Source organism: Ochotona princeps, chromosome 2 (assembly GCF_030435755.1).
Source record: "Ochotona princeps isolate mOchPri1 chromosome 2, mOchPri1.hap1, whole genome shotgun sequence".
Classification (NCBI taxonomy): domain Eukaryota; kingdom Metazoa; phylum Chordata; class Mammalia; order Lagomorpha; family Ochotonidae; genus Ochotona; species Ochotona princeps.
The window spans coordinates 112810340-112832033 of record NC_080833.1 but is presented as its reverse complement, the minus strand read 5'-3'; the positions used below and the strand labels follow the sequence as shown (position 1 = coordinate 112832033).

Below are 21694 nucleotides of genomic sequence, written 5' to 3'. Positions count from 1 at the left end.
CTTTGTTTTATGCTGCATAGAAAACTACAGAAATCAACTTTTTGAGGACCAGAAGGTAAGACCATGGACAGGAGGTATGGTTGTGGGGAAATATTAGCGTATCTAAGACACATACATGACCTGATAACCCGAGCACAATTGATGGTTACAGAAAGAGTGGGAGGCCCAGGGAAGCAAAGAAATTGAAACACAGGATGAATATGAAAGCCTACAGACAGATGGGATGCGTGATTTTACCCAAATGCATCACATACATCTCAAGTTTCCCTTGCCAATCTCTTGCTTATCCCATAGCAAGAAAAACGCAGGCTAACTTTCCTAAAACCCTCAGCGGCTTGCCTGACACCAGGCTCCTTCAGGGCCTACCAAGGGAGGCTGGAAGCAAGGAAGCATGGTGTGGAATCCCACGGGGTTGGGAGCCTCACCGAGCACAGTGACGAGTGACTTGGCTGTTCGCACGGGCATGGTGAAGATGGAGCAGGTGTACTCGCCCTCGTCGGCCAGGGCCACATTGCTGATGCTGATGCTGAGCTCACGGGGCGTGGAGCTCACCAGCTGAATCCGATTATCTCGAAGGGCTAGGGAGATGGGCAGAAGCAGAAGTTTTTACAGGCACCTGTCACATTTATCTTCCAATCCCAGGCCAGCTAGTTGGGTTAAGGGGTTAGTTACTGTGGAACAAGGTGGAGGAAATCCACTCTTTAGGTCACTTAGTCACTTCGTAGGGCCATTCAGCATGGTAACCCAAGAAGTACATTTTAGTAGTAGGGTGTATCTTGCATGTTTCCTGTGAGATCCCTGGGACAACACTGACAGCTGCCTGTTGGGGCTTCCTGGAGGGAGTGGTCACTCAGGCTCCTACAAGACTATGCATAGTCAAAGTCAGAGCTGAAAAATAAAAGTTTCTCTAGAATCAGCTGAGGGGCCCATGACTGTTGCTCCCTCAAATAGCATACCTCCATGTTTCCAGTCCCTGAACTGCAGGGTCAGTGTGTCAGCCCAGAGAGAGACAATTCATGGGACACTACCTCTCTTCTCCCCAAAGTAGAGAGTCTGCTGAGCAGGGTTAGACCACTGCAAGGATGAGTCCTCATGATCCTTCACTTGGCACTTGAGCACCACGGTGCCACCAGCCACCACGGTCTCATCAGACGTCCATGGCTGACTATCTGTAGGAATAGAGCAGAATTAATTTCCTGAGCCTTGTTTGGCCCCTCCGCCCATTTCTGGGCCAAAGTCCACCTCATCTAAGTCAGACCATCCAAGGGCCTTGTATATGCAAGCTTTCTGTGTTCTCTTAAGGCTTCATGGGGGGAAAGGAAAAGGAAGGGTGGTGGTGACGGTGGGCGACACAGACCTTATTATCTCTGGCTTTGAATACACAGAAAAACAGTCACTTGTTGGATGTTTGCAGAATGAACTGACAGGACCACAAACACTTAGAGAGTTAAAGGCACCCCAAATTTGCACATACCACTGCACATGTATCTTTCCTGATACTGTTCTACCATTCACCTTTGAGAACACACATACATATCTGCCATTCTGTGCTCTGCCTTCCTGAAACCTCCTACCCAATAGAGCAAGCACAGGAGAAGCAGTTGTGAGTAATAATCCCAAGACTACAATGGGGAAAAGGCCAAACCAGCCCTTGGGTCGTACATTCATTTATATAAGAGGCAGCCGATAAAACTGCAAAACAAACAAAATATGGGGAATACAAACAGATGCACTTGGACATACTTTTTTATTTTTCTGACAGTAACTTCCCTTCCGTCATCTACTCCCTTATCAGATTCCCTTTAGTGTCAGTCCCTACGCATCTCCCTACCCACAAACCCAAATCACCATCCTTCTGTCATTGTGCGGAGCGAAGGATTACGTTTTTCTCTCCCTGTGATGAGAATATGTTTTCTAATCCCTCTCTCCTTAGTCAAATGAAATGAAACAAAATAGGGAAGGGCTGATGCGATCTCTTGCAGGTGAGCCATTTGCACCCTAGCGCACCTTCTGGTCAGGCCTATCTGAGAGCCATTCAGACTTCGTGAATGCTTGGTTCTTTTACCCAATGTTGTTTCACATTTTCACATTTCCCAAAGCGAGAGCTCTGGTTTCCAATATTGATTCCTTCACCTTTAAGACTGTCTTTCTGTACCGAATAGCTTTGACCTCTACAGAACTTATCTAAAATAAATATCTTCTACTCTTTGAAATATCCACAAAATCTGTCTCATGGCACTGGATTATGTAACTAGCATTGCTCACCCTGAATAGAAAACTCAAAAATTAGTTTCTATATGAGGGTATGTTCAATAAGTTAATGGAAATAGAATTCAGAAATCAGTTTATGTTGGTTCCAAACATCAAAAATGCTCATGGACAGTTTTTCCACGATGCACATCTTCCATTAGCTTTGTTACAATCCTTCATATTGCACAAATATCACTGAATGTTTGCCCCAACATTAACTTTTCTTTTAATTTGATTTTCTACAAACTTTCTGAAACGCCCTTATTTTTCCCTACTTTAAAGACAATCCTGTGCCATCTTTGTCACTGATCTTACCCTTTCCCTGTCAGTTTACAGCTTTCTTTCTGGCTACGGGCACTCCATGTTCGGGAAGCAAACACTGAGTATCCCTGGCACAAGAGAGGCTCTGAGGAGTAAAGGTGCCTGTGCTGGAGCTGATCCCAAGTACCAGCTGGTGAGGGTGACTGCTTCCAAACCGGAGGACAAAGCCTGGCGGTTAGTGGTAGTATTCAGCACCATAAAAAGTCAGAACCGAGGGAGATCTTAGGGATCCTGGAATTCAAGTCCCTCATTCTAAAGGTGTAGGCAATAAGTCAATGCAGATGAAATGGCTGCCTAAAATCCTTCTGTGAGTTCTACTTGGTTCTCTTGACTCTCAACACAGCGCTCCTTTTCAATGGAATGTTTCTCAAGTAATCATCTAACTTGGGAGTGATAGCTAGGGTTTTGAAAACCAGTGACGGAACGGGCTGAGCAAATTTGGAAGTGATATATCCCTAATATCTCCCAAAGGAAAGGTTTGGGAAACCTTTAATTTATCCATAGCCACATTTTGCCCCTTCTTCCTTTAGAAGAATGCTACCTTGATGGTGTCTGCCCACGAGCTCTTTATTCTGGGTGATGTATTCATTCCCTAAGGATCACTTCATTTTTTTTTTTTTTTTTTTGGATGATGTGTAGGGTGAATGTGGGTCTTTGTACTGAGTAAGGAGGAAGGGGTAGGTGCAAGAGCAGTCGGTGGTGCAGACCTGAGAACTTCAAAGTCAAATGGGAAGAGAGAGTTGTGCAGTAATGAGGGGAGTGAGAACATGGCGTGAAGGTCACATGAGTGGGAGACAATGTGAGGATGAGTGAGTGAGGAGCTGAGGGACATTGAGATGAGGGGCCTGGATTCTCACCTTGACTGGCCAGCATGTCAGGGCTGCTCCAGACTGTGGAGCTGATGGCCTCGTCCAGTGGAGCCAGAGTTCCCAGCTCCAAATCCTGCTCCTGCCAGTAGCCTGGGGAGAGAATCTCCATCAAGGATGAGCCCTGCATGTGTCCTGCTTCCATACCGGGCTAGGCTGCTGTTGCTGGGGATGTGGGAAAGGCTAGGCCTGGATGGAAATCGGTTTTATCAGCATACCTAAGAGAAGGTGGGTTTCTCCCCAGGGAGAGAAGTGAACTAGAGGTCTAAAAACAGAAATGACTTTTCCTCTGAAGGAGTGAGTCCCAGCAGGCTGCTGAGCTTTACCAGTCAATCATATAAAGTGACAGCCAGTGAGCTCTTTGAGGTCATTCAGTCCAGTTCTCCCATTTCACAGATGACAAAGGGACCCATTAAGGGTAAAAGTGATTTAGTGAGAGATAACCAAGAAGTTTTTCATTCCTTGGTCAGGGTTCCTTCTGCAAAACTCTATAATCCATTCAAATAACTAGGTTAATAATTTAAAAAAGAAGCTTGTTCGCATTGAATCCTTTTTGTAGATCTAACCAATTGGTGTACAGGCATTATCATTTTCTCTCTTGTAGAGTGGAAGCAGAATGAAACGACTCTCCCAAGGTCATTCACAACCAAAGAACTAAGACGAGAAATTAAATGCCTGATATCGAACTTGAAACTCCATTTGCCTCAAGGTGAAACTCCGTCATTGAAGACAGAGAGATCAGGGCAGGGTTGAAAGTTACACAGCACCCTGGCAGATTCTGCCTTCTATGAGGCGCTAATTCTCTTTGCCATTTTCCTATTTCACCCCCAGTCCCTCTACAACATTAACTTTGTTCCTTCCGATGGCACAACAGACTCCTTTACTTTTCAAGCAGTGGGTTAGAATGAATGCCTCACTTCCTAGTGGTTGTCCCTAATCCCTTTTGTAAAGTACTGTAGCGTCACTGGCCAATTTCCCCAACCCAACCCAGAGAGAGGCTGAGGGACAAAGAAATCAACCGCGCGAATCTTTTCAGGATCTCCCGCCAGAGCGCCCAGCAGTAGCCAATCAAGTGGATAAAATTCTGTGAGGTCATTAGCTGCTCAGCAGAGCCCCAAGCCCTCGCTAGCGTCGGTCCAGGGGTCCAGCGCGAACTTCTCCAGGGGTTTCCTTTTGCTCGTGGAGCGCCCGCCGGGAAGGGAAGAGAAAGCAGCGCTGGACGCGAGAGAAGCTGGAAGCTGTGGAAGTGGAAATTGAAAAGGGACCTGGGCCATAAGCTTAGAGTTTCCAGGAAAGAAAGGGAAAAAGACCAGGAAAGAGAATTACCAAACCAGGGGAGGGGATAAAGAGCGGACAGGAAGAGGGAGGAGGAGGATGGGGGAGGGAGAGAAGGAAAGGGAAGAAGGCAAAGCCGGGGGAGAAGGAGGGTGGGGAGTGGGGGGTGGGGGAGGGGGGTATAGGGAGGGGTGTTAGGGAGCTGGAGTCTTGAGGGAAGGTCGGATTCAGAGTTTCCAGGCCTCCATGTTCCTTGTGGACATCTCCCAGTGAAATTTGAGCTACTTTGTTCTCCTGTAGGAGAAGCGTTGATGCCCAAGTGGGGCAAGGGAGTAGAGCAGAGGGAACAGAAGGAAAAAAATTATAACAGGCAAAGAGAAGCAAGCAGGAGAGGGGCACAAGAGAAGTGTTGGTGCAGTCAGGCCAGAGGGATGAGGAGAGGGGAAGGAGGGGGCACAGGAAAGGTCCAGGGGTCCAGCCAGGGCTGTCTGAGCCAGGAGATTCTTCCTGGGGGCCCAGTTCCTTGCGCGCTGCTGGCTGCAAACACCAAGGAGGAAGCTGGTGAGTGCTTCGTGTCATTTCCCGAGTTATGCGTTTGTGGGTTTGTGTTTGGACCAAGGCCAACACAGTAGCAAATCAGATTGCTTGTGCTGCAGTGGAGAGATGATGGAGGGACCCCCAGTAGCGGGGCTGGGGGGTAGGGTGGTGTTGGGGAGGGTACCAGTGTTCTGTCAGTATCCAGGCTACGGAGTAGTCATAAAATAGGACTTTGCTCAAACAAGCCAAGGAAGAAGTCCTGACATACGTTGTTAGGGGAGTCTAGTTTCCAAAGTGGATTTTCAACCACGCATGGATTTAATCTGCTGATCACCCGGTGAGAGAGGAAGCCAGATAGAATCCCCGAAGCTGACTTTCAGAGAGGTTTACGGACTGCCCAGCAGACACACAAACAGCACCCTCTCGGGAGCCCCCTTCCTTCCTGGTGCTGACTTCTCAGGAGTGCCCGCTACTTCCAGCATTTCAGCACACTGGTCTGTGATTTATTTATCAATCTCATCCAAACTTGGAGCTGGCAAGGAGCAGGACTCTGCCTCACTCGCCTGGTGTCTTTAGCACACAGTGGGGTCTCAGGACCCTTCTTTGGCTCACAGCATTCACTGAGGCACTGCACTGCCCGTGGTGTTAACCAGCACAGCCCAGTGTGGTCTACACTCTCCAGCTCATCCCCTGAGCTTTGTTCTGCGTCCTCCCCTTTCCCCTTGCTCATGCTTCTTTCATCTTTCCCTCCCTCATGTATTTTTCTGGTAATTTATTTCCTACATAGCATAAATATGTGAAATACCTATCTTGGTCAATCACCCCAAACTGAATTGTCTGGATGAGGGAGGGGACTGATAATTAAGCAATTAGTCTCCAATAAACAGCATCCTGGCGAATGTACATAGTGTATCACAATATGTAGCCTGGCAGAACAGTCACTGGCTTGTATATTTTACGAAACTGTTGTAAAAGCTGGCAGGGTGGCTGGATCCTTTTCCCACATGGGTGATGTTTCTCCCTCTGATTCTTAACTGTACTTAGTATTTTACATCTGCTCTTGAGAACTCGCTTCACACGCCTGACAGTGTCCTCGCTGTTTTTGTACGTTGTAAACCTGTGGTGATGGGTTCTGAACGGCCACTCCCCTGCAAGCAGATGCGTGACTCTCGTGCTATCCACAGAAACACAGTGAAGTCACAGACATCATAGTCTGAGTTGAGAAAGTTTCACACACCTTCTTTGGATTCTGATTGTGCCCGTCATGTATGAGGCCAGCCTACGTTCCTTCAAAGAATTCAGACTGGAAAGGGAAACGTAGGGAGGGCTCCGCAAAGGCAGAGCGGCCTTTGAAGTGCAATTAGAGGAAATTCTGCTCAGAGACGCTGAAGGAGGCTAGACACAGGGACCACACAGCCACTGGTGAGGGAGGAAGGCCTGGGCTGCCGAGGCAGAACAGCAAATGAGAAAGCTTCGGTTAGCCTGACCATACAGTTTCCCCCGAGAAATCATCCGACCCTCCATTGTCTGTGGATGACATCCAGGTTGGTAGCTTGACCTTTGCAGTCCTGTGTGGCCGGATGGACAGGCCTGGCCATTCTTTATCTTTTCTCCACTTGTCTCATCCCTTATTCCAGACACAGAAAGTTCTAGAGAATCCTCTCCCATGTCCATTCCCTTCTCTGTGCGTAAGATGTCTTGGTGGGTCAAGCCCTTCATCTACCCTCTCATGAGTAAGTCCTTTTCACCCCTTAAAGACTGCTTTCAGTGGTGGCACCTCCTTTAAGAAGTCTTCCCTGATTTCCCCAGATGGAAATGAGGTCCTGTTTCTCTTGATCTACAGTACTTTATCCACTTTCCTTAAATCACTTTCTACTTTGGCTTGCTTCCTAGAGAAACTCCAAGTACTGCTGATATCTGATTCATCTTTGTCTCCGCTGCTGGCTCTAATACAGCATATTACACATAGAAGGTGCTTAATAAATATTTATTTATTAAGTGAATCAGATGCTGAGCATCTTCTTTTGTGAGAACTAGACTGAAAACCTGCTGGTACAGAGGAAAGGGCAAACCATTCAGGATGGAAGAAACAGCCTGCCGTGGGGAGGGGAGCACCTAGAGACTGAAGCTGTAGCAATCTGTGACAGAGGGAGCTGACTGTCGTCGATACACTGTGTGTCAAGATCCAAATTACACGCTGTGTATTCATTATTCCAGAACAACCTTTTCATCAGAATGATCATGCACATGTGAAAACTGAATTTAAGAACTTGTCCGTATGATGTAACTACTGAGAGTTGGGATAGGACAGATTTTGAGCTTAGGTCCCTCTGGCAGCAAAGCCTAAGCTTTCTCCGTGTCACCCCTGTACTTGGGAAGCATGCCTGTGTGTGTTACTGGTGCGCAGGGAGTGGAGGGTGAGATTCCTCTTGAAATGCCAGCGAAGGGTGACTCACCCAAACAATAAACACGACACCTGTATGCGCTAGAACAAAAATAACAGTGCAGCAAATTGGAGATTGTGGCAGTGGCCATGCTCTGATTGGTACTTACTGAATTCTATCTTGTAGGATTTCTTAATGTGTCTTCCGTAAAACCCCAGTGGGGTGCACTCCTAAGTGCCTGGCAATACAGTTAACCAAGCTGCAAACTCACTTAGTTACTAGTGACTTAGCCCCCTCCCTCCAAAATCTAAACAATTTCTGAGTGTTCTAGAACCTGGGCCCAGATTGGGTTCTAGATCATCTTTTTGTTTTCCTCCATTTGCCTCGAGGCTTTCATTCTTGTTTTATTCGCCCATGGGTTTCTAGTACCTTCAGAGCCTCTGTACTTTCAAGGACAGAGAAGCCCTTTCACCCACTGATTTCCTTCTGGTTGCTTCTTCAGATTACGAGTAGAGAGGTGGGAATCAGGGCTTACTAATGTGTGCTTTAAAGCATGCACTGGCTCCCATGATTGAGTTTTTCAGTCTTGGCACAGGAACTCACACATAGTAAGTGCTCAATAAATATTTATTGACTAAATAACTGAGTGACTTACATGAATAAAAACGTATCATGTCTCCCATTTCTGTGGCTCCGGTAGGGGAGTCCATGATAGACTACCAGCACAATCCCTCATCGCTTGGATTATGTGTGTTCCCTGCCCTGCCTGTTCTGGAGACCTACCTACAACATAGTGACCCTAGGGCATAAACAGAGTCACAAATGCACATCTGGCCTGGTTGGACAAGGGAATAGGGTTTTCTTTCCTACATAGCTTTGCTGCACCAGGGCTCGGGTCCAGAGCCCCACTCCCCTGACTGTGCTGAAAGCCATCTCCCTGAGGAGGAGTTGATGATGATGGTGATGCTGATGATGATGACTCAGCATTTCTCTAACTCCAGAGTTAAAAATACCATTCATCCCAGCCTACTTGTTATTCCTCACGACGCCATGGCAGGTGGGCGGAGGAGTGTTATCTCCAAGGGAAAAACCATCCTGGGGGCTGTGGTCCTGGATACTGAAGGCCCAGACCCACTTTCGGAACAGTGCATCCACACCCATTTCAAAGCCTCCTGACTGCAGGATCTCATGCTACTTTCTCCCAACTTCAGCTTCTTGGTCAACTCTGAGGAACATTTGGATCACACACAGGAGCGTAGACTTGCCTAAGCCAGAATTAGCTCTTAGCCCCTGGAGCTTTGGTCTATGCTCAGGGCCACATGTGTTTTTGGCAACGGATGCCTCGCTCTGCATTTGGGAGAAACTGAACTGGTTCCCTCTGAATCCTGATTTAGACAGTGACTCCAAAATTTGGGGGAGTTGTTTGGAGTTCAGAGCACAGAATCTTGTTCACAAAGACTCTGTTTACACTCAACTTTCCACAGTTGCTCTTGGGCAGCCAGAATTATGCGAGGCTTACTGAAGTCAGGGTTTTTTTTTCTCAGACTCTGATGACTTGAGTGGTTCTCCCACTTCCTGTCTTCTAGCCCTCTCTAACTTTGTCTGTCCTCCCCTAAAGGCCCAGTTCATGATAGTTGTGCTATTCTTTTTTGTTTATTAAGATTTATTTATTTTTCTTGGAAAGTCAGATATACAGAGAGGAGGAGAGACAGAAAGGAATATCTTCCATCCACTGATTCACTCCCCCAAGGAGCCACAAGTGAGCCAATCTGAACCCAGGAGCCAGGAGTTTCTTCTGGGGCTCATACACAGGTGAAGGGTCCCACGGGTTTGGGCCATCCTTGACTGACTTCCTAGGCGACAAACAGGGAGCTGGATAGGAAGCGGGGCCACCAGGACATGAAACGGTGCCCATATGGGATCCTGGTGCATGTAAGGCGAGGATCTTAGCTGCTAAGCCACCACGCCGGGCCCCAGTTATGATATTTTAATGCAAGGATAAGAAGCTGGGCCACAAGAAGTGGAAGCTACTTTGTCACTGGGACTATTTCCTTCTTTCCTTCCTGGGACTGTGCATTTCCTTCTTTCTGTATTGCTCCTTTAGGGATGGGCACTATCCCCTCACAGGCAGCAGGGTGTCCTCAAGGTTCTCTTTTCCTTAGTTCAGATGCACTCCAGTTCGCACTGACTTCAGACCTTGAGAGCTCAGTCACGAGTCTGCTGGGAACTCAGTCATGAGAGCTCAGTCACTACCTGAGCCTTCTTGCCATCTGTACCTCTGTACCTTATTTCTGTCTAGGCTATTGAGATGTGGCTCCTCCTTGCTGCTCCCTTTATTATTTCTGTTGGTTCTCTCATTTTTCCTCCTGGAGTCTTGTTTATCAAGCATCCTCTTGGGCCCCAAGTCACTACTCTCTGCTGGATTTGCTTTACTCTCCTAGGATGCACACAGGATACAAGTGAGAGGTACAGATGGCAAATAGGGGTATGGAACAGAAACTTCTCTTGGAGGAGCCCTACTGCTGATTAGTTCCTTAGCTTGGTAAAGCTTTGGCTAGAGATTCAGGATTTACAGGACCAGGGACACTCACTTATGCATTACTGAAGAGATTCAGGTTTGGAAGGGACTGGTTCCCAAACTGAGTTCACAGAGGTTATCAGTGCAGGTTTAGAGAGATGCTTTGGTTCCATCCCACATACTGAAATGAAAGGCCTTTGTTCCCGGGATGTGGTGTATGGTGATGTGTTCCCCTTCTGAATGAGGAAGAATATTTGGGGAGGAGCTGACTAGCTTGCTTGTGGTGGGTCTAAGGGCAGAGGGAAAATACAAAGCATATCTTGGTGTTAACCCTCTGTTCTTACTATAAGAAACAAAGATAATGATTCCAAACATCTGTCTATATACATGAGTTTAGAAACTACTGGATGTAAAAATGTTGTGAATAAATATGTTTTATACATTTCCTAAAATCCTACAGTCAACTTACATATCCTGTCATTTTCTATTGACCCCTAATGGCCAGAAGTGGTTATTTCTAAGATCTCTCTGATTCTATCAGACAGAAGATGGAATGATGGGTGTCCTTTAATTTTCTATCACCAATGTTTCTGGTCTTCTTCCTGCTACACTTCATTCTGCCCCAAATATTCTTCTTTGTATGATAGGTAAAGATGGATACCTTTACAGTTGACATGATCTTACTAGCCTCCAATCCAACCTTCTCATATTAAAGATGAAGGAGTCAAGGCTTCAGAGAGGTTTTGGGACTTGATCACGGTCATATAGGCAGTATGTGTGGACTGTGGTGATAACCCTGGTTTCCTGAGCTCATTATTTTGTAGCAGTCTTTGTGTAGCAGCTAACTCAGAGGTTAAGTTGCCGTTGAGTGTGATTCACTTCCAGTGACAAATAACACATCTTCTTTTCATCTCCTGGTATATGGTAGCAAGCAGCCGCCAGATCCCAAGCCTCTAGGGAAAGTAAGTCTCCTAAATGCCAAGCAGGTTGGAGGCGTGTGGGTGAATGTGCAGGGAGTTCCTGAAGGTTTGACAGATGGCTGTTCACAAACTTCAGGCTTCCCGGCACACTCCAGTTCCCATCAAAGATGAGGCCAATGGGCAAAAGTCATTGACAGATTCTTAAGAGCCACAAAGGGTGACTGCGAGGACGTGCTGTCTGTGGGCATGTGCTTGTACACGCGAGTCTGTGTTTGCCTGCTTGCACCTGCACAGAAGAGCGTCACGGGGATGTTAACCTGATTGTGAAATAGAAGACAGGGGCTGGAAGACAAGAGAGAAAAAAAAAAAAAAACAGAGGAGGCTGTCCTATTCTGGAGCTAGAGAGAAAATATCTGGAGGCAGAAGTGGGTTTGTGGTAGGCTGAGGTGGGGGTGGGGACTCAGAGACTTAGTTAAGATTCTGAGGAGCAGAGACTGGGAAGTGGGTGGCAGAGAAGGAGGTGGGGACAGCTGTTGCTTTGATTTGCTATTGAGTCAGTGTTCTCAGTGCATTAGCACTGGGAGGGAGCCCTGGCCTGGCCCCCAATCAAAACAGGCCCCTGCGTAGCCAATACTTAGTTGTAGCAATGAGAGCTGCAGTGAAGAGTCAAACAGGAAAGGGGCCTCATCTCCAAAGAACTGCTTCCTGGCCTCAGCTCCTGCTTGCCTGTGTTCTTGATGCAAATGTCCTGGGAAAGAGTGGGCCAACCTGGGAAGGAGTGAGCAGGGACAGCTCATAAGAACTTCTGGAGAATGGATTCTGTGCAGGTACTGACAGGGAAGACTCCCAATGCCAGGGATGAGAGAAGTCTATATCCCATCTCCTTATTGCCTTCCACCACAACCATACACTTCAGAAATCACAACAGGTGTGGCTTGTGAACTGCAGTCTAATGCTGCACAGTCAGGAAGGCAGACTTCATCTGAACTCCCCTACACCTCCTTACACTGAGTTTTGGATTCTGTGCCTTTTCCCTACATCTTTCTGCTTCCACACATGTGCGGAACTGGAGAAAATGTCCCTGCCCTCATTTTAGTTAAGTATCTAGAGAAGGAAACATAGTCAAGTCAAAGCTAGAACTCATGATAGGTCTTTGGAAGCGATGTTGGAAAATTGTGACTGAGAATGAACAAGAAAGCTCACAAAACCAGGGAGAAGTAAGGAATAAATCCCCCGAGGGTGAGGACACGTTGCTCATGCTCTCCAGTGCCTGACCCATAACTCAGAACTGGTGTGCATGCATGGATGTGTTCCCTTTCTCAATGGACTCTGCTTTATTCTCCTTTGCTCTTTAGACTGCACATCAGATATTTCAGGCTGATGGCTCAGTGTGGTGGGATAACAATGCTGTGAAAAAGTGTAATTTCTTAGAAGTCAGGCAAGAAAGCATTTATCTCTGCTGGTTCCGATTTTCCTGACTTGTTTTTACTGTTCCCCTTCAGTGGATGATGAGAATCAGAGTGTGGATGACAGGCTCAGGGCAATGGTGAGGAGCATTACATGAAGAAGAATATGTTCAATGCCTTATACCCACACTATTCTAGTTTCCTTGCTTCCCCCAGTCCTAACTGACACTTATGTTCTTCCTCCCATTCTTATCAATTTACCAAAAAACCCCTGTATTTTTAAAAGAGTAGCCCACTGTTCACAATAGCCTTCCTTTGTGTTTTTCTGAGAATTTAACTCTTCTGTGAAACAGATACATTCTCCCAGGTCTGCTGAACTCACAGTCCACCCACATGGCAAATCATACTGTTTTGACATAAATATTTCTTCCTCTACACTTAAACCTCCACTGAGTTCCTCTTCTTCAATGCAGGTCTACACTCAATTTCTTTTCTGTATTTTCTGGCTTGGATACTCTTTTTTTGCCTTCAGCATCTGGCTCTCAAAGAGACACATACTTCAGTCTTTCACTGTTCATTTCTCACAGTGTTTTCTATCACACAAAATACACAGTTTTTATTATGACCTAGATACAGAGCCCTTTTCACATGTCCATATTAATCAGAATCCCTGACTTCCAGAAAACCATATGGCTTAAACTCAAGAGATTCACCCCAAAGCAGGATTCAGGCTCTCTGTTCTGTTCAAACTCCCCAGGAAAAGGCCAGAATCCTCTCCTCCCGAGGGCAGAGGCACAGTCCATCTGCCACTGACATTGGACTCCAGGGCTTGGAAACCAGAAAAAGAGTTGGCATTAATCAGCAATTGAGGATAAACGAAAATGTGGAAGGCCTAGGGGCTTAGTGATGGTGGTTTTTATATTTGTATGAGATTATAGGAAGGAGATTTAGAGTAGAAAACACAATATGTTTTGGGGAACAATTCATCCTTAAGAGATAGAGTAAGAACTACTAAGAACTAGTTAATATAACTGTGACACTGAAATGTTTGCATTCGTCAGGTGAGAAATGATTAGGAGAAGGTGGTCAAACTCACATTTTATAATATCAGAAGAACTTGGTTCCAGACTTTGATCAAAGTCTGGTCATTGTGCTAAGTCTCAAGTTACCTACCACTGATGTACTTATTGGAGACTTACTGGATTTAAGAAATATAAGGTTTAAGTTAAGGATTCAACAGACCAGTTCACTTTTTGGTGCCTTTTAGCCAGTATGGGGATTTGGCTGTGATTCTAGAATTAGAATTGGAAGCAGCCAGGACACAGAAAAATGAACCATAGATCTGCATAATTCCATTGAAATTTGTTTTGGAAGCAACAGTTATCCATGATATCTTTTTGATATCTGAGACTATATGAAGTAAAGGGAGAGATAAACAATGGCTAGCTTAGAGATGAATGACTGAAGCATCAACCTTCATTTCTTTTTCTTTCTTCTTTTCCCTCGGGCAAGGTGATGCACCTGACCTTCCTGGCCCGGAATTGGAAGTAAATGAGCTAAAGGTGCTTATAATTACCAATCAATACACAATTAGTGTAAGTCTAGTGGGGGTGCGGGGGAGTACAGAGGGAAATAAAACCTGGGGGAAGATAATGTTTTAGCTGAATAACTTCCTTCATGCCCTCATGAAGACCTCATTAAAAAAAAAATGGAGAGAAATGAAAGGGTTAAGAGAATCCCAGAGGTAAGAGTTCCTATAGAGGGACGATACATACATTGAAAAATATGTTAGAATTCTTGCTGAAATACACCTGTTCTTCAGGAGAATAGAAGACTTAGGGAGATGAGTAGATCAGAAATACTCCAGCTGTTCCTGTAACCCTGATTCTGTCTTTCTGAAGGCTTGCTCATAGAGATAAATCACTTCCATTACCTGTCCTTGAGGAATACAGTTTCTCCTTGTTTCAAATAAGGAGATAAAAGAGGGGTGCTAGAAATTCATCTGGAAGCCTGTCTCCCCAAGTGAGTGTTGCAGTAAGTAATTCATAAGGATGAACTCTTTTATAAACTATCAGGTAGAAATTGACATGGACAAAATCAGAAGCTTACATGGTTGTGATGTGATATGAGGAATAGGTTGGCTCATCTTAGACTGACAGAGGCTGAGCATTCTCGGCTTCTTGCCACAGTTGACATCATCAGCTTATTGGCAGACATTCCCAAAGAGCAGCAGAGTCCAGTTTTAAAGATGCATCGACTGAGATATGGCCAAGTACCTAAATGCAGTGATGGGATGATTATATTTAAGGCCATCAGTACAAAATTGCTGTAGAAGTGGAGGTCAGGGTTTTAGTGTTTGTTTTTGAAGCCTGTTTGATATATTGAATTCCTCCATTATCTCTTCTGATGATCTTTTTCCCCCCAGTATTGTCTTTGTATTTCTTAAGGTTGAGGGAAAAGGGGAAAATTAACACCATGACCAAACAGTTGGAGTTTTGGAGTTATAGTGTCATGTTCAGAGAGCTGTTAAGAGGAACATAGCTCAGTGGAACTTGCTTTGCATCCCAAGTCTATATATGTTTATATGTATATAAACATTTATATATATATATATGTTTATCATATACGAGCAGTGGAAGGGTCATCAAATAAAAATGACTATTTTTGTTTTATTTTCAATCTGTAAGTCCAGATAGGACAAAAATCCCACTTGAGACCATTCAAAGTCATTGTAGGTCTTGATTACCTAAGCATCTGAAAAGACACTTCTGTTTTAACCTGAGAATTACTTGCCCATTTGTCCCCTTTCCACAACTAATTAGATGGCTAGGAGAACTCCAAAGATCTGAATTTTGTTCCTTTTTCCTGGTGTGGCAGAATGGGGACAATAATCAAGATCATGCCTTTCTGGTTGGGGGGGACTGCATTGTTGAGAGATAAGAGATTTTGAAACAGAGGTAAAGCAGGACCTTGGAGAGCAACAAGAAGAACCACTGTCAGAAGCTAGCACCATGGAGAGCTCAAAGCACAGGTGGTTCCTTCAACAAAGAACAGTGAAATCTAGGGGCCAGGCAGCCTGCTCTGGAGCACATGAACAACAGAGCAACGGTCAGAATCATCATTTGCTCTAAAAGACCCTCTGAAGTACTTTGCTTGAATCTATTACACATGTACCTAAGAGACTGTACAAACAAATAAGGACCATCCCTGAATGAGTTTGTCATCATATGCCTCTCTAACTATGCCACATACTTAGGTATTATGGTGATAAAGAGGGTTTTAGCTTGCCAAAACTTACTATGTATGAAACTAGGTTTATTTTACAATACCTGTGTCCCCTCAAAAACAGTAGGGCATGAGATGTTTCAAAGAACTGATGTATTCATAATTTCTGTAAACAACACAGGTTTGATGGCACATGGAAAAGAGGTATGGGACTCTACCTCTTAGAAAAACCACTTACCTCAGGACCTAGTGTTAGCTTGCAAATTTGGTAACTCTCTAGGCTTAGGGGAATTTTGGTAAAAGAGTATATGATTCTTACTCGAGTTTTTGTTGTATTTTGAAGAACATGTAGCTTTACTGAGTATCTATTGTGCAAAGATCTCAGTAGTTTCATGGTTCAAGACTCAGTACTAGAAGGCGTGGCTCACCTTATTGCATATAGCAAAATTTGATTGAGTTTTTACTCGGGCAGTTGTAAGAGCTCTGAACGTAAGCTTGTCTGACCTAGTAAAGAATTACTACAACTGATGATCCTGAATATACAGATAGGACTTTGGCCTTGGAAACCCGTTCTCTATTTTACACTGATATGGAAATGTTTATCCTGATTTTACTGAGCTTTTATAGACTTGAATTTTTTAATAGATTGCCTCTCTAGGCTCTTTATGATCATCTCTCTCTCTCTATGTTTTTTTTCTTCCTGTCCCTTGTAAACAGTCTCATGGGGATTGTTATTTTCAGAGTTTATGGGTGGACCTCCAGGACATGACCCCATATAGGAAACAAAGTGTTCCTATACATGGGCCTATAACCAAGGGTTAACAGAAAATATTAGATTCTACCATAAAATAAAATGAGATACAATCACTCAGACATTCTAGCAATCTGGATGTTTTTATTGAGTAGTCAGTAAGGAGTTTGTCCAGTTCAGAGCTTGCTTTCAAAAAGAATTTGGAACCTAGATAACCATCTTCATATGAAATTGCATTATTAAGAATTAGGTGACAAAACTGGGAATCGTAGAAGCACCATACAATTTCACTGGAGTAGGGAACAGCAAAGACTGTGACTAGTTACAGTCCTAGTCATTTTATTTCTCTAGTGATAAATTTTGAAGATTTTTTTCCCTAGTATGTGACTTGAGGAAAAACAGTTTTTGATAGTATTGTGCATATCATGTAGGCTGCAAGAAATCAGTAACTATAAGAGGTACACAAATAAAATCCAAAGATTTGCAGAGCAATGGAATAACTTCCCAGTGTGCTATGCAGTGACCAGAACACCAAAGTGATACCATCTGTGAAATTTTGTGCCTGCAGAACTATGAGTCACTCTCTTCAAGTGAATAGTGAATATCCCCAACAAGGCACTGTTGAAATCAAACTTGGACCTCCTTTCTTCCTCAGTTGGAAGATGGAGAGAGAGACTAAGGGTAGAGAACTGGCTCATTGTGTCAGTCAAGGGCAAAGAATTTCAAGTTAACCCCAGGTTGTACATTAAGAATTATTAGTGTGTGGGGAAGCCAGTAAGAAGAAGCAAATGGTTACAGGTCTCACTTCCCTGTAAGAACTTCCTAGTTCTCCTTTGGTCTGTTATAAATGGGTTCCATACCTTAAAAAATGATGAGACAAACCTCTAGAGCAACCTGTTAATGCCAAGGCCCACATCCGGGAAAAGCTCAGGATACAATATTTCGCCTAACTTCTGAGTAAGCAGTTGACAACCCATACACTGGGTTCCACATGAAGCAGGATGGTTCTTCATGGAATTAACTTCACTAGCCAGTGTCTCTCTGATGGTCTGTACTTTTTCATGCCAGAAAAAAATGTGCATGTTTAAAAGGGCAGTGAATTCTCCCCAAGAATGTATTACAGATTCAGCTAGGAAGAGACAGTAGCAGAAAAGAACAGTTATAGCTGCAAAAATAAGACTCCGGATGGAGTAGTTCTGCCAGGGAAATCTGTGGGCAGCACTAGAGTGGATGCCTGCTGGACTTCTCCAGGACATTGGGCATGATCTTCATACTGGGCACAAGGCCAAGGGGCTGCAGAATGGATGACAGTGGACAGAAGGTCATTGGAAAGGAAAAGATACTCATGCGTGGGACATTGCAGCACAAGGTTACATTGCTGTAACATGGTCCAAAGAAAAAGCAAGGCTGCCCATGCATATGCCTCTACACTGAGTCAACTCCTGGAGTGCTGGAAATAGTTAGGGAGGAAGGCTGTTCACAGTGCTGAACACCAAGCGGCCCACCACAGAGAATGACCACAGGCCTTGTATCCTCTAAACCTAGAATTGTCAACTTCTGCCAATACTAATGGAGAAATGTGAGAAGGAAGGGCAGATGGCAAGTTCTGAATGTCATAACCCTTTGCGACCTGCTAGTCATGGCACCATTGGCCAGTTCAGATATTAGTGGCTTCCCTTTTTATAGCCTTCCAATCCCTGTTCCATCTTATGAGCCTTAAAAGTTTTATGCTATACTTCAGGGAGCTGTGTACCTCAGCAGTACAGGAACTTTATTTTCCTTATTCTAAATGGAAGTAGCTACTCTACCACAACAGCCTTGGCCATTCAAGCCTGAGCATGTTAGGATACTTTGTCCTTAAACCTTCACACCACATCACTCTTACTTTTGGTCAAATAGTACCAGTTAAGATAATATTGTCTAATTCTCTGCCCCTGGGCCCCAGGCCAACCAAGAGATGATCCCTTAGGAGCACCAGTTCATAAGCATTACATCTATGCACTTACTTCCCACAATCTGAGCTGGTCTTCTTAGTTCCAGAAACTACGAAACAGAATGAATATAAAAGAGATCTCACACTTCCTGCACACTATACAGACGACCACTGTCTGTAGAGATGATCTTCCATAAGGAAAGTGACACTGAATTACACTCTTCTTTGAAAAGTGACATCTACTTCATCTTTGACTGCCTGGCATCTTCTCTAGAAACTCCCCATACCCAAGTTACCGTTTCTGTTCTCTGCACTCAAGCCACTGCTCTGAGATGGATTTCAAACTCTCTTCTCATTTCCTCTCCTCTATAAACCAGAAGTAGAGTTTGCCCCTTTGTTGCGGGCCAAGAAAGAATCGAGCAGTGGGGAAGACTTGCCTACTGTACAGATGTGCACCGTCTCTGGTGTTCACATCCTAAGCAGCTCACAGCTTTCTGGGATGACATCTTTTCAGCTCTCAGCCTGACACCATCAGTTCCTCTTGCTGACCAGCTGCTGTCTGGGTCACACGAATGTCCCCTGAGCTCAGCTTGAACCATGGGAAAGCCAGGGGCTGAAGTTGAAAGTCATGGATTAGTGGAAGGGTTTCTGCTGAGGCACAAACACCGGGCAGCCTCTCTTTACCCTGCTAGTAGCCTGCTCTCCCTCAGGACTCTCCTCACCTCCTCAGGGACTGGGGTCAGCAGTGCAGGCCTCTGGGGAAGGGGGGGGGTTGTTCCATGGAGGGAAGAGGAGGGGCCAGCATCTGAAGTGTTTCTGGCAGAAACTTTCTGGGGGGCCTGATGGGTGAGGAGTGGGAAGAGTGAGTTACCCAACCATAGGGAGAGGATCTCCCAGGGCCTCCCATACCTGGGTCAGCCCCTTATCATGATGGAGTCCTAGCTAGGGGAAGAGGTCAGGCGAGGTGGGGCGGTTTTCCCTTCAGCACTCTGGCTCCTCGCCTGTTTGCCTCGGATGAAATCCTCTACATCATCCAGCCCAGCTTCCACCCCTCCCCTCTCCACCCCGCCCCGCCCTGTGCCCATCCCTGCTGGCCACTGGGTCCATCGCCTAGGAGCCTCCTCCCCTTTTCTCCTCCCCTGCGGTTCTGTTTTCCGTTGGCATCTGGCCGGGCACAGCCACCACCCTCTCTCTCTCTCATTCTCCCCACTTCCCTTTGCTCCGACAAGTCCAGGAGGACCCTCTCCCTTCCCCCACCGCAGCCCCCCTCCTGGGGCGGGCTGAGGGAGAAGGGGAGGATGCATTCCTTCAGTGTCTTCGCAGCCTGCCGGCCGCCTCAGAGGACCCAAACCTCCGAGCTGTGCTCCCTTGCTGGTCTCCCTGTCGACTGCCCCCACGCCACCCCATTGACTGCCAGTAGCCTTTAAGAAGGCTGAGGTGCCCCCATGGCGCTGACCTACATAGCCTGGCCCTGGGCGGGAGGGGCTCGGGAGGGGCTCTCCCCCAAGTCCCCTCACTCCGGTCCCGCCTCCTTTCTCCCCCACTCCCTCCCTTCGTCACAGAGGGGTTGAGTGCCAGACTGGGGCAGAGGGGCTAGGGATGCCACCCCACCCCCAAGTCGCGGAAAATCAGGGAAGAATTTAGCTCAGGACAGCTTTGGGTTTCCCATGTATCCCCCTCTGCCCAAATATCTTGAACCTTCCTTTTGCCCAGCCTCCTCCAAGCCCCCTCCCACACAGCACCCTCCTCCGCTCCTGTCTGGGTTTCTTTTCCCAGCCCCCGCCGCCGCTAGGGATACTGGCATACTGGGGGCCCTCCGCCCGGTGGTGTTGTTTTGCTCCAAGGAGAAGCGCCCCCCTTCGTTGCCCACGCCCCCCTCCACAGCCTCACCCAGGCCCCCTTCCCTGCCCACTCGGCGCTCCGCCGCGGGTGGGAGACGGGCGGAGAGCAGAAATGTTTGCACACAGCAGTTTCGGGTCTCGCACCGGCTTCCCAACCCCTACAGACACACAGACACAAACACCCGACACACGCCCTGCCTAAAGCAGCGACACATCTCACTCCGCCCCCAACACACACCGACACAGACATACACACACGGAGACTGCCACAGAGACGCAGAGCCAGACACCAACACAGACGCGCACACCCAAACGCGCACACGGACGTCCACACCGGCAGACCCCCGGGCTGCTCGCTGCTAGCCGGCTTCCATCCCCGACGTGCCAAGCCGGTGCACACGCAGCCCCACACGGGGTGCCCACGCCGGTCCGGCGGCGAAGCGAGGCTGGCAGGCACACGCAAGGGTGCCCGCCTCGCCAGGCGACTCGGAACAACCCCCCCACCCCCGTGCCAAACAAAGCCAACAGGCTCCCTCTGCCCGGCTTCCGACCCCGGGTCACTCCCCGCGCCCCTGGCGCCGCCCCCTCCCGCACTCACCGTCCTGGGAGAGGTTGGCCCCGCCGGGCGCCCAGCGGCAGGCGAAAAGCAGGAGCAGGGGCAGGGCGGAAGGGGCCCCCATCGCGCTTCCCGGCCGGCTCCCCAGGCTGGGCGCTGGCGAACTTGGGTCCCCGGAGGATGGGGATGGGGAAGGGGTAGACGACGACGCTGACCGAAAGGGCGCCCCCCGAGCCGCTTCGGAGCCCGGGGCCGAGGCGGGGACCGGGAGGGAACCGGCGCTGCTGCAGTCGCGGGGATTAAATAGGGCGCTCGGAGCAAACCATTCGGTTGGAGGTGGAGGGGGGCTAACGGGGGGCTGGGCCGGTCGCGGGGGGGCCGGGCTGCCGCATTCCCCACTCCCCCCGTTTCTCACACCCCCTCCACGCCTTCGTGGTGCCTTCCACCTTCTCCCCCGGGAGCTCCGCCAGTCCAGCTCGGGTGTGGAGCAGAGGGAGGGCGCTGGCTCAGCAGTGGGACCCAGCGCGCACCCCTCTTAGGCTTGGGGTGGAAGGAGGGGAATCGGGAAGGGCGGTGGGCCAGCTGGCGAGAGCGGCCACTGCAGGCCTGGGCAAGGGCGTGCCCACTAGACCGAGATCCTCCAGCCCCGCCTTCCCTTCTTTGGCGACTGGGGATGCCCATCAACCCTGGGGTCTCCCTATGAGTCATGTGCCCAGACACCTCCCCAGCGGAGACTGGTTACCCTCACCAGTCTAAAAGCACAAGTCTCTGACTTCATTCGCTTAAGCTCCTGGGTTGGCTGTCCAGCAACAAATTGTGGCCCAGGGCAGTCTCACTCCAAAGACATCTTCCAACATTCCCCAGGGCCTAGGGAACCAGTAACTGGCGCAATCCCCTGTCAAATTATTCAA

At 47.3% G+C, this 21694-nt stretch overlaps 1 protein-coding gene across 2 annotated transcripts in view; it reads right to left on the bottom strand.

Moving 5' to 3' along the window:
• The window catches only part of CADM3 (cell adhesion molecule 3), a 29468-nt gene extending 8385 nt beyond the window's left edge, over window positions 1–21083 (bottom strand). The window contains exons 1-4 of one of the 2 annotated variants that reach the window (XM_004589060.2): window positions 20826–21083; window positions 3429–3530; window positions 1029–1169; window positions 426–578 (exon numbers count right to left, since the gene is read on the bottom strand). In XM_004589060.2, the coding sequence (XP_004589117.1) occupies window positions 426–578; window positions 1029–1169; window positions 3429–3530; window positions 20826–20907 (478 nt within the window). In that variant the 5' untranslated portion in view covers window positions 20908–21083. The remainder of the gene's footprint in view (window positions 1–425; window positions 579–1028; window positions 1170–3428; window positions 3531–20825) is intronic. The other variant, XM_004589061.3, reaches the window with a different exon arrangement.
• Window positions 21084–21694: the final 611 nt, after the last annotated feature.